Genomic DNA, 13051 nt, shown 5'->3' with positions numbered 1-13051 from the left:
CGGCCCTGGACAATGTGGACCACTTCTCATATCTCGGGAGCCTCCTATCAACAAGAGCAGGCATCGACAACGAGATCTAACACCGCCTCCAGTGCACCAGTGCAGCTTTCGACCGCCTGAGGAAAAGAGTGTTTGAAGACCAGACCCTGAAAACTGCCACCAAGCTCATGGTCTACAGGGTTGTAGAAATACACGCCCTTCTGTATGGCTCAGAAAAATGGACCGTGTACAGTAGACACCTCAAGTTGCAGGAGAAATACCACCAACAATGTCTCCGCAAGATCCTACAAATCCCCTGGGAGGACAGACGCACCAACATTAGCATCCTCGACCAGGCCAACATCCCCAGCATCGAAGCACTGACCTCACTTGATCAGCTCCACTGGGCAGACCACATAGTTCGCATGTCAGACACGAGACTCCCAAAGCAAGCACTATACTCGGAACTGGAGTGTATGAAATGATACAATGAACTCCATACTGTGAGCCAGTGACTAGGTGTGACCTGGTCAGTCTTTAATGGCTTCCAGAAATGAAGATACAAAGGAGAAGTTCAGGTTATATACCGGGCCCAGCACGAGTGTACCTATGACCCTAGGACCTCAGACAGTAGTGCCCCCTGGTGGTGGGCAGACCTTATGTACATATATTCCCCCCCTAGTTCTTGGTAGAAGTCCATATTACAAGTTCAGACGGTCGGGAGACCTTCGCTCCCTGGTTGACCGTCTCAGTACAATCCCAGTGCTTTCCGAGTCTCATGACTTAGGGCTGGGCGTTGACCACAGTGGGTTTTTCTGATGGCTGGATGTGAGTTGGTTGGTCGTCTAAGCTCGCGGTGTCTTCTTCCAACTGTTCCGGTTCATCAGTGTGTCTTAGTTTGATTTGATCAATGTGTTTCCTGCACATCTGCCCATTATTGCGCTTAACCATATACACCCGGTTACCCTCCTTATCCGTAACATTGCCCGGGAGTCACTTGGGCCCTTGACCATGGTTAAGTACATACACTGGGTCATTTACAGATATGTCACGTGACACTGCGGCACGGTCTTGATACCACTGCTGGTGTTGACGTCGGGTTTCAACATGATCGTTATGGTCAGGATGGACTAGAGAGAGCCTGGTTTTGAGGCCTCTCCATCAATAGTTCCACAGGCGGGACCCTATTGAGTGTGTGTGGCCTTGTCCTGTAACTGAGCAGTAGGCGTGTCTGCAAGGAACCGTGAGTTACACGTTTCAGGCTCTACTTAATGGTTTGAATCGCTCTCTCTGCTTGACCATTGGACACGGGTTTGAACGGGACGACCTCACGTGTTTTATACCGTTGCGTTTAATGAACTCTTGAAACTCCAGGTTCGTTAAACACGGTCTGCTGTCGCTGACAACGATGTCTGGCAGACCATGTGTGGCAAACATGGCTCTCAGGTTCTCAATGGTGGCAGTGGAAGTGCTGGATGACATGATCACACATTATACCATTTGGAGTATGCATTCATCAATACAAAAAACATTTTACTGAGGAAGGGGCCCGCAAAGTCGATGTGGATTCTAGACCACGGTTTGGATGATCATGACCACAGACTGAGCGGAGCTTCCTTTGGGGCATTGCTTAACTGCATGCAAGTGCTGCACTGATGAATACATGACTCTAAGTCCGAGTCAATGCCAGGCCACAAAACATGGGACCGAGCGATGACCTTCATTATGATAATACCGGGATGCGTACTATGTAACTCCCGTACAAATCTCGCCCTGCCTTTCTTGGGCATTACCCAACAGTAAACGATCGGACTAGATGGAAAGCTCATCTCTGAGACGGCTGTACAGTTTGGTTTCATCACCCATTTCCTTGGGGATGGTCCACCAGTCCCCGTTAAGAACACAATGTTTTACAACCAATAGGGTCGGATCCTGATTGGTCCAGGTCTTAACTTGTTGAGCAGTGACAGGCGAACCATCACTCTCAAAGGCATCCATGACCATGAGTAGCTCTGCGGGCATTGGCATTTCCACCTCTGGTGTGGGCAACTGTCATGTATTCAACCAGCATTGTAACCCATGTATAATCTGACCTAAGTTGTGCACTGTGAGAACAATGACCACTAGGTGGGAGACACTCCGAACCTGGACCTTCAGGTATAAAAGGGGAAGCTCCACCCACCTTCATCACTTGAGTGCTAAGGAATAAAGGACAGGTCACAGACTGACCTTCTTGCAAGCATGGGCCTCGTGTGCATTTATACTGTATAGTAAGGACGTATCAATGGCGACGAGAAACTGGGATTTAAACCACGTGAGCATGGCCACTAGCAGAACAGATGAGAGGTACTGTGTTAAGGAATGGTTGGGACAGAGATTCAACATTGTTAAAGCAGCACACAGTTCTCCAGGCAGACAAGGGCAGTCGGGCATGCCCCAACATGTAGTCGAACCCAGAGGGGGAGTTCGACAGAGATAATGGCAAGTTGAACGGCGATTCACGCTATTGCAAGGGACAATGCGGCCAGTAATGGGGCCATCAACACCTGTTAATGGCGCACTCAAGGACCGTCACAGAGGCAGTCAGGGACGATCGACTGGCAAGAGACCTTTTGTTTCCAACAGCAGCTCATGTTGGAGGTGTGGAGGCACATACTCAGCCGGAGTTTGCAGAGATGAGCAAAATACCTGCAGAAATTGCAGAAATGAACGCTGGGGGAAATCGCTGGAAGCTGAAGTTCAGCGAGTTCATGTGGAGCACGTATTCAGTTCATACACCAGGACGCCACCGATAATGCTGAAAGTGCTCCTCAATGGCATCCCAGTATTAATGGAGCTAGAATCGGGGGCCAGTCAGTCCCTGATGAGTATCAAACAGTTCGAAAAGTTGTGGGCATCCAAGGCCAGGAGGCCAAAATTATCGCCGATTGACACACAGCTACGGACTTACACAAAGTGATCATTCCGGTGCTAGGCAGACTGGCTGGCCCCCGTATCTAGCTCCATTGACCCACAAAGATTCGAAGAACAGGTTGCCACTCTGGATTGTCCCAGGGAACGGTCCCACACTACTGGGGAGGAGTTGGCTTGCTGTCATGAACTGGAAATGGGGCGATGTCAATGCAATTTCCTCTGTGGAGCGAGTATCATGCTCACAGATCCTGGACAAATTTGACTCATTATTTCAACCCGGCATCGGCACTTTCATGGGGGCCAAGGTAGTGATTCACATAAACCCGGACGCCAGGCCAGTGCACCACAAGGCCAGAGCAGTGCCGTACATGATGCGGGAAAAGATAGAAGGCGAATTGGACCGCCTGCTGAGGGAAGGCATCATCTCGCCAGTCGAATTCAGTGACTGGGTGAGCCCGATCGTGCCGGTGCTCAAGGCGGATGGGTCGGTCAGGATATGTGGTGATTACAAGGCCACCATCAATCGGATGTCACTCCAAGACCAGTACCCGCTACCGAGAGCGGAGGACCTCTTTGCAACGCTATCCGGTGGCAAACTTTTTTCAAAATTGGACCTGACCTCAGCTTACATGACCCAGGAGCTGGCGAATGAGTCGAAGAAGCTGACCACCATCACGACACACAAGGGGTTGTTTGAGTACAACAGATGTCCGTTCGGGATTCGCTCGGCCGCCGCGATCTTCCAACGAAATATGGAAAGCCTCCTCAAGTCGATTCCAGGGACAGTGGATTTTCAGGACGACATCCTCATCACGGGTTACGATACTGAAGAAAACCTCCACAATCTGGAGGAGGTACTACGCAGACTGAACCGGGTAGGGCTGCGACTGAAAAAGGTGAAGTGCGTCTTCCTAGCTCCAGAGGTAGAATTCCTGGGGATGAGGGTAGCAGCAGACGGGATCAGCCCTACTGCATCCAAGACGGAAGTGATCCAGAGAGCACCCAGACCCCGTAACATGACGGAGCTGCGTTCGTTCCTGGGGCTCCTGAACTATTTTGGGAACTTTCTTCCCAAATTGAGCACGCTGCAAGAGCCACTACACGTGCTCCTACGCAAAGGTCGCGAATACGTCTGGGGGGACAGCCAGGAAAGGGCTTTTAATAGAGCACGTAATTTGTTATGTTCCAACACTCTGTTAACACTATACAACCCATGTAAGAAACTTGTGTTAACGTGCGATGCGTCGTCCTATGGTGTCGGGTGTGTGTTGCAGCATGTCAATGTCAAGGGTCAGTTACAGCCGGTAGCTTATGCCTCCAGGAGTCTGTCCCAGGCAGAAAAGGGTTACGGGATAGTAGAAAAGGAGGCGCTCGCATGTGTATATGCGGTAAAGAAAATGCACCAGTACCTGTTTGGCAGGAAATTTGAGCTGGTGACAGATCGCAAACCCCTAACGTCCCTTTTGGCCGACAACAAGGCCATAAATGCAAACATATCGGCCCTCATACAGAGGTGGGCACTCACGTTAGTCGCCTATGACTACACAATTTTTCACAGACCGGTCACCGAAAACTGCGCCAATGCACTCAGCAGGCTCCCACTAGCCACCACTGAGGGGGCTACCGAGCATGTTGCTGAGATGGTCATGGCTGTTGAAGCTTTCAGAAGCGAAGGCTCACCCGTGACAGCCCATCAGATTAAAGTCTGGACAAACAGAGACCCGCTATTGTCTCTAGTCAAGAAATGTGTCCTGAATGGAGACTGGGCAGTCACAAACAGGGCATGCCCTGAGGAATTTAAACCATTTCACAGGCGCAGGGATGAACTCTCGATTCAGGCCGATTGCCTACTGTGGGGAAACCGCGTAGTCATGCCCCAGATGGGCAGAGAGGTGTTCATCAGAGAACTCCATAATGAGCACCTGGGCTTTGTCATGATGAAGGCAATTGCCAGGTCACACGTTTGGTGGCCAGGGATAGACGCAGATCTGGAACTTTGTGTTCGCAGGTGAAACACGTGTGCCCAGCTGGGCAATGCGTCCAGGGAAGCCTCCCTTAGCCCCTGGCCATGGCCCGCCAAGCCTTGGTCACGCATCCATGTGGACTACGCAGGTCCTTTCATGGGAAAAATATTTTTGGTTGTAGTAGACGCCTACTCCAAATGGATCGAGTGTGACATTTTAAATTCGAGCACATCCTCTGCCACAGTAGAAAGTCTACGGGCAATGTTCGCCGCCCACGGTCTACCGGACGTCTTGGTCAGCGACAATGGCCCGTGCTTCACAAGCACTGAATTCCAGGACTTCACGGCAGGCATTGGAATTAACCATGTCAGAACGGCACCGTTCAAGCCGGCCTCAAACGGCCAGGCAGAACGAGCAGTGCAGATAATCAAACAGGGGATGCTCAGAATCCAAGGGGGTTCCCTACAAAGGCGCTTATCACACCTCCTGTTGGCCTATAGATCCCGACCACACTCGCTCACAGGGTTTCCACCTGCAGAGCTGCTAATAAAAAGGACGCTCAAAACCCGGCTATCCCTTATACACCCCACCATGAAAGAAATTGTCGAGAACAGGCGCCAGCCACAATGTGACTACCATGACAGGAATGCGAGGGCATTGATGTAAATTATCCTGTTTTTGTCCTCAACTACGCTGCAGGGCCCAAATGGCTCGCAGGCACTGTGATTGCCAAAGAGGGAAATAGGATTCTGGTAGTTAAACTTACCAATGGACAAATCTGCCGCAAACACGTGGATCAAACAAAAAGGAGGTTCAGCAACCCCATAGAAGAAGCAGAGGAAGAACACGATGTAGAGTTCACTCCACCACAGGTGACTGCACACCGGAACCAAAGGGCGGAGAGCCCAATCACTGTAGGCAGTCTGGATAGGCCTGAGGCACCGCAAACAGCAGACACTCAGGCCAGCGCCCAACAACCGGAGCCCCAACTCAGGCGCTCTACAAGAGAGCGTAAACCACCAGAGAGACTCAACCTATGATCCCAATAAGACTTTGGGGGGGAGATGATGTCATGTATTCAACCAGCATTGTAACCCATGTATAATCTGACTTAAGTTGTACACTGTGAGAACAATGACCACCAGGTGGGAGACACTCCTAACCTGGACCTTCAGGTATAAAAGGGGAAGCTCCACCCACCTTCATCACTTGAGTGCTAAGGAATAAAGGACAGGTCATAGACTGACCTTCTTGCAAGCATGGGCCTCGTGTGCATTTATACTGTATAGTAAGGACGTATCAGCAACAGTAACTGGCTCAATGCATCAGCGCGGTTGTCGATGCTTGGTCTATGGCGAATGACATAATCATAGGCAGATGACGTCAGCGCCCACCTCTGGATGCGGGACGACGCGTTGGCATTGATATCTTCATGTTCCGAGAACAACGATATAAGCGGCTTGTGATCGGTTTCCAGCTCGAAGCGAAGCTCAAACAGGTACTGGTGCATTTATTTTACCCCATAAACAAATGCTAAAGCCTCTTTCTCTTCCATGCTGTAGGCTCTTTCCGCCTTGGACAGGCTTCAGGACGCGTATGCAACTGGTTGTAGTTTGCCTAACTCATTGGCTTGCTGGAGTACGAAGCCGACCCCATAGGACAACGCATCACAGGTCAAAACTAGATGCTTGCAAGGATCATATAGTACCAATAGCTTGTGGGAATACAACAGGTTTCTAGCCTTCTCAAAGGCTGTGTCTTGAAGTTCACCCCATACCCAATCATCTCCTTTCCTGAACAGTTTGTACAAAGGCTCTAATACTGTGCTCAATTTGGGTAAGAAGTTACCAAAGTAGTTGAGAAGACCCAGGAACGAACGCAGCTCTGTCACATTCTGGGGCCTGGTGCATTTTTGACAGCCTCTGTTTTCACGTTTGTAGGCCTGATTCTATCTGCAGCAATCTTTCGTCCAAGGAATTCGACCTCTGGTGCCATGAAACACACTTCGAATGTTACGGCCTGAGTCCCACTTTGTCCAGACGACGCAGAACCTCTTCCAGATTGTGCAGGTGCTCGGCAGTGTCACAACCTGTGACTAGGACGTTGTCTTGGAATACCACTGTCCTGGAGATGGATTTCAATAGGCTCTCCATGTTTCTCTGAAATATGGCTACCGCCGAACGAATGCCAAAAGGGCACCTGTTGTAAATAAACAGTCCTTTGTGCGTGTTGATGCACGTAAGTAAGTTTCTTTGATGATTCAACCCAGTTCCTGTGTCATGTAGGCTGACATTAGATCCAATTTGGTGAATGATTTTCCTCCGACTAACTTGGTTGATCGTGACCTTGTAGTCGCCACAAATCCTGACCGTGCCGTTGCTCTTTAACACCGGAACAATGGGGCTGGCCCATTCATTAAATTTGACCGGTGAGATGACCCCCTCGCGTTGTAGCCTGTCCATTTCGAGCTCGACCTTTTCTCTCATCAAGTGCAGGACGGCCCTGGCTTTGTGATGGATGGGCCTTGTGTCTGGGCTTAGGTGAATCTGCACTTTGGCTCCCTTGAAGCTGCTAATTCCCAGTTCAAACAGTGAGGGAAATTTGCTCAGCACTTGAGCACACAAATCATCATCCGCTGATGACAAAGCTTTGATATCGTACCATTTCCATTTTATTTTCTCGAGCCAACTCCTGCCGAATAACGATGGGCCGTTGCCGGGATAATCCATAACGCTAGATCATGAACCGCTCCCTCGTACGATACTCTTACTGCTGCACTACCGATCACCGGTATGAGCTCTTTGGTGTAGGTACGCAACTTTGCATTTATCGGACTCAGCTTGGGTCTCTCTGCCTTGCTCTCCCACAGCTTTTCAAAAGTCCTCTGGCTCATTATCGATTGACTCGCACCCGTGTCTAATTTCATGGATACCGGCACGCTGTTTAATTTTACCTCCATCATTATCAGTTGGCTCTTTGTTAGGAACACACGTACGCTATACACTTCCTCCTTGGAGCTCTCAAATGCCTCGGGCTGCATCGCCAGATTCACGCTGAATTGATTATCATCCACGTGGTGTGTCGCAGCTCGCTTGCTCCGCTGCGGACATGTCCGCTGAAGATGCCCCATCTTCGCACACCCTCTGCATACATACTGCCTGAAGCGGCACTGATGGGGTCGTTGATTGACCCCGCAACGCCAACATGTTGAGCTCGGATTTTCGACTGATGGCGAACTTTGAGCAGCTCCCGTTCTTGCATACGCAGTCGAGTAGACCTTCGATGGTGAACGTTGAGCGGCTCCTGGTCTTGCATACGCAGTCGAGTAGACCCTGCCATGTGCAGTTCAGTCGGCCGTCGATACAATTTTGTACACAGTACTTGCCGTGGAGTTCCTGTTTAGTCGCGATATCTGCTTCGTGCTTTTCTGCGTGGACATGCAAGCCTGGGCGATGGTGATGACCTTGCTGAGGTCCAGCGTCTCCACACCCAGCAGCTTACTTAAGATCGCCTCGTGGTTGACCCCGATCACGAAAAAGTCACGCAGCATGTCTTCCAACGTAGACCCAAATTTGAAAGGCCCTAAAGATGTTTCAAGTTGGCCACAAATGCCGCTACTTCCTGGCCTTCGAGACAAACGTGCGTATAGAATCGATATCTGGATATGAGGATTCCTTCCGTGGGTTTAAGCTGTTCCCGAACTAGAGCACAGAGTTCTTTGTAATCCTTTTCTGTGGGAAGAGTGGGTGAGAGTAGATTCTTGATCAGTGCATAGGTCATGGGGCCACAGATGGTGAGAAGAACTGCCCTGCGCTTCTCTCCATCCTTGTCTTTGTTGAGGTTGTTTGCCACGAAATACCGGTCAAGACGATCCGTGAAATCTCCCCAATCCTCTCCCTCATTGAATCTCTCGAGAATTACAACAGTACTCGATCGTGCTGTGCTCGCCATACTTTTGCGTGGGTTCGTATTTTCCTTGTCGCCAGTTAGAAACATAGAAACATAGAAAATAGGTGCAGGAGTAGGCCATTCAGCCCTTCTAGGCTGCACCGCCATTCAATGAGTTCATGGCTCAACATGCAACTTCAGTACCCCCTTCCTGCATTCTCGCCATACCCCTTGATCCCCCTAGTAGTAAGGACTATATCTAACTCCCTTTTGAATATATTTAGTGAATTGGCCTCAACTACTTTCTGTGGTAGAGAATTCCACAGGTTCACCACTCTCTGGGTGAAGAAGTTTCTCCTCATCTCGGTCCTAAATGGCTTACCCCTTATCCTTAGACTGTGACCCCTGGTTCTGGACTTCCCCAACATTGGGAACATTCTTCCTGCATCTAACCTGTCTAAACCCGTCAGAATTTTAAACCTTTCTATGAGGTCCCCTCTCATTCTTCTGAACTCCAGTGAATACAAGCCCAGTTGATCCAGTCTTTCTTGATATGTCAGTCCCGCCAGCCCGGGAATCAGTCTGGTGAACCTTCGCTGCACTCCCTCAATAGCAAGAATGTCCTTCCTCAAGTTAGGAGACCAAAACTGTACACAATACTCCAGGTGTGGCCTCACCAAGGCCCTGTACAACTGTAGCAACACCTCCCTGCCTCTGTACTCAAATCCCCTCGCTATGAAGGCCAACATGCCATTTGCTTTCTTAACCGCCTGCTGTACCTGCATGCCAACCTTCAATGACTGATGTACCATGACACCCAGGTCTCGTTGCACCTTCCCTTTTCCTAATCTGTCACCATTCAGATAATAGTCTGTCTCTCTGTTTTTACCACCAAAGTGGATAACCTCACATTTATCCACATTATACTTCATCTGCCATTCATTTGCCCACTCACCTAACCTATCCAAGTCACTCTGCAGCCTCATAGCATCCTCCTCGCAGCTCACACTGCCACCCAACTTAGTGTCATCCGCAAATTTGGAGATACTACATTTAATCCCCTCGTCTAAATCATTAATGTACAATGTAAACAGCTGGGGCCCCAGCACAGAACCTTGCGGTACCCCACTAGTCACTGTCTGCCATTCTGAAAAGTACCCATTTACTCCTACTCTTTGCTTCCTGTCTGCCAACCAGTTCTCAATCCACGTCAGCACACTACCCCCAATCCCATGTGCTTTAACTTTGCACATTAATCTCTTGTGTGGGACATTGTCGAAAGCCTTCTGAAAGTCCAAATATACCACATCAACTTGTTCTCCCTTGTCCACTTTACTGGAAACATCCTCAAAAAATTCCAGAAGATTTGTCAAGCATGATTTCCCTTTCACAAATCCATGCTGACTTGGACCTATCATGTCACCTCTTTCTAAATGCGCTGCTATGACATCCTTAATAATTGATTCCATCATTTTACCCACTACTGAGGTCAGGCTGACCGGTCTATAATTCCCTGTTATCTCTCTCCCTCCTTTTTTAAAAAGTGGAGTTACATTGGCTACCCTCCACTCGATAGGAACTGATCCAGAGTCAATGGAATGTTGGAAAATGACTGTCAATGCATCCGCTATTTCCAAGGCCACCTCCTTAAGTACTCTGGGATGCAGTCCATCAGGCCCTGGGGATTTATCGGCCTTCAATCCCACCAATTTCCCCAACACAATTTCCCGACTAATAAAGATTTCCCTCAGTTCCTCCTACTTACTAGACCCTCTGACCCCTTTTATATCCAGAAGGTTGTTTGTGTCCTCCTTAGTGAATACCGAACCAAAGTACTTGTTCAATTGGTCTGCCATTTCTTTGTTCCCCGTTATGACTTCCCCTGATTCTGACTGCAGGGGACCTACATTTGTCTTTACTAACCTTTTTCTCTTTACATATCTATAGAAACTTTTGCAATCTGCCTTAATGTTCCCTGCAAGCTTCTTCTCGTACTCCATTTTCCCTGCCCTAATCAAACCCTTTGTCCTCCTCTGCTGAGTTCTAAATTTCTCCCAGTCCCCGGGTTCGCTGCTATTTCTGGCCAATTTGTATGCCACTTCCTTGGCTTTAATACTATCCCTGATTTCCCTTGATAGCCACGGTTGAGCCACCTTCCATTTTTTATTTTTATGCCAGACAGGAATGTACAATTGTTGTAGTTCATCCATGCGGTCTCTAAATGTCTGCCATTGCCCATCCACAGTCAATCCCTTAAGTATCATTCGCCAATCTATCCTAGCCAATTCACGCGTCATACCTTCAAAGTTACCCTTCTTTAAGTTCTGGACCATGGTCTCTGAATTAACTGTTTCATTCTCCATCCTAATGCAGAATTCCACCATATTATGGTCACTCTTCCCCAAGGGGCCTCGCACAATGAGATTGCTAATTAATCCTCTCTCATTACACAACACCCAGTCTAAGATGGCCTCCCCCCTAGTTGGTTCCTCGACATATTGGTCTAGAAAACCATTCCTTATGCACCCCAGGAAATCCTCCTCCACCGTATTGCTTCCAGTTTGGCTAGCCCAATCTATGTGCATATTAAAATCACCCATTATAACTGCTGCATCTTTATTGCATGCACCCCTAATTTCCTGTTTGATGCCCTCCCCAACATCACTACTACTGTTTTGAGGTCTATACACAACTCCCACTAACGTTTTTTGCTCTTTGGTGTTCTGCAGCTCTACCCATATAGATTCCACATCATCCAAGCTAATGTCTTTCCTAACTATTGCATTAATCTCCTCTTTAACCAGCAATGCTACCCCACCTCCTTTTCCTTTTATTCTATCCTTCCTGAAAGTTGTCGTGTAGGAAATGATACAATGAACTCCGTACTGTGAGCCAGTGACTAGGTGTAACCTGGTGAGACTTTAATGGCTTCCAGAAGTGAAGATACAAAGGTGAAGTTCAGGTTATATACCGGGCCCAGCACGAGTGTACCTATGACTCTAGGATCTCAGATGGTAGTGCCCCCTGGTGGTGGGCAGACCTTATGTACATACATTACAGGAACTCCTTCATGGCAAATGAGCCAAAGGTGGGCAGCGGAAACATTACAAGGACATCCCCACTGACACCTAGGAGACCCTGGCCAAAGACCGCCCTACGTGGAGGAAGCGCATACCGGGAGGCCGATGAGCACCTCGAGTCTCATCGCTGAGAGCATGCAGAAATCAAGCGCAGGCAGCAGAATGAGTGTGCTGCAAACCAGTCCCACCCACCCCTTCCCTCAACGACTATCTGTCCCACCTGTGACAGAGACTGTGGTTCTCGTATTGGACTGTGCAGCCACCTAAGAACCCATGCTAAGAGTGGAAGCAAGGCTTCCTCGATCCCGAGGGACTACCTATGATGATGATGATGGGTGAGTGGGACTTGGTGCGAGTTAGGTCATGGGCAGTCGAGTTTTCAATGACCTCAACTTTACGGAGGGTAGAACGTGGGAGGCCGGCCTAGTTCGAGACTTCGACTCCATTTACCCACCTTTGACCTCAATCCCATGATACCCTCGCCCAACATAAGTCTGTCAATCTCAGTCAAATGAATTCAAACACAGTTGGAGCGCTTGACAACTTCGGACACTGGTTGTCCAGTCACCTGTGAGCGAAGCAATGGGCAGCGGACACCACCCAGCAGGGAAATATAAGAGATCCAGCACAAAAGCTATTCCCGATATATAAGGCTGCAAGCCAGGGCTGGGAGCCGGGCAGGGCTGAGGATCCTCCGATAATCCTTGGCTTTGGGCCCTTGGTGTGCCGTTTCCCACACGAGAGTGATTGTTGAGGAACTGTTGACATCGCAAACCTGGCGATAGGAGAAACTCTCCTTGGTTGGATATCTGAAAGACAGCAGGACAACTTAGTACGAGGTGGACCAAACTCATCGCTGGTGCGTGCGCTGACGACAACACTAAAAATAGTTCCCAAGCACGTTACAACCAATGAAGTACTTTTGAATTGTAGTCACTGTTGTAAAGTGGGAAACGTGGCAGCCAATTTGTGCACAACAAGGTTCCACAAACAGCAATGTGAAGATGACCAGATAATCTGTTTTAATTATGCTGATTAAGGGATAAATATTGGCCAGGACACCAGGGAGAACTCCCCTGCTCTTCTTCGAAATAGAGGCGTCATGGGATCTTTTACGTCAATTTGAGAGAGCAGAACGCGGCCTCGGTTGAACGTCTCATGCGAAAGACGGCACCTCCGGTAGTGCAGCACTCCCTCAGCGGCGTTTCAGCTGGTAATATGCGCTCA

At 49.1% G+C, this 13051-nt stretch overlaps 1 protein-coding gene across 1 annotated transcript in view; it reads right to left on the bottom strand.

The window, feature by feature from the left end:
• The window catches only part of LOC139261856 (hepatocyte growth factor activator-like), a 123869-nt gene that overhangs the window by 19530 nt on the left and 91288 nt on the right, over positions 1 to 13051 (bottom strand). The window contains exon 16 of the mRNA XM_070877092.1: positions 12393 to 12633. Within this exon, the coding sequence (XP_070733193.1) occupies positions 12393 to 12633 (241 nt within the window). The remainder of the gene's footprint in view (positions 1 to 12392; positions 12634 to 13051) is intronic.

The sequence above is a fragment of the Pristiophorus japonicus genome, chromosome 1 (genome assembly GCF_044704955.1).
Source record: "Pristiophorus japonicus isolate sPriJap1 chromosome 1, sPriJap1.hap1, whole genome shotgun sequence".
NCBI lineage: Eukaryota > Metazoa > Chordata > Chondrichthyes > Pristiophoridae > Pristiophorus > Pristiophorus japonicus.
This window is presented reverse-complemented; position numbering and strand designations above follow the sequence as displayed.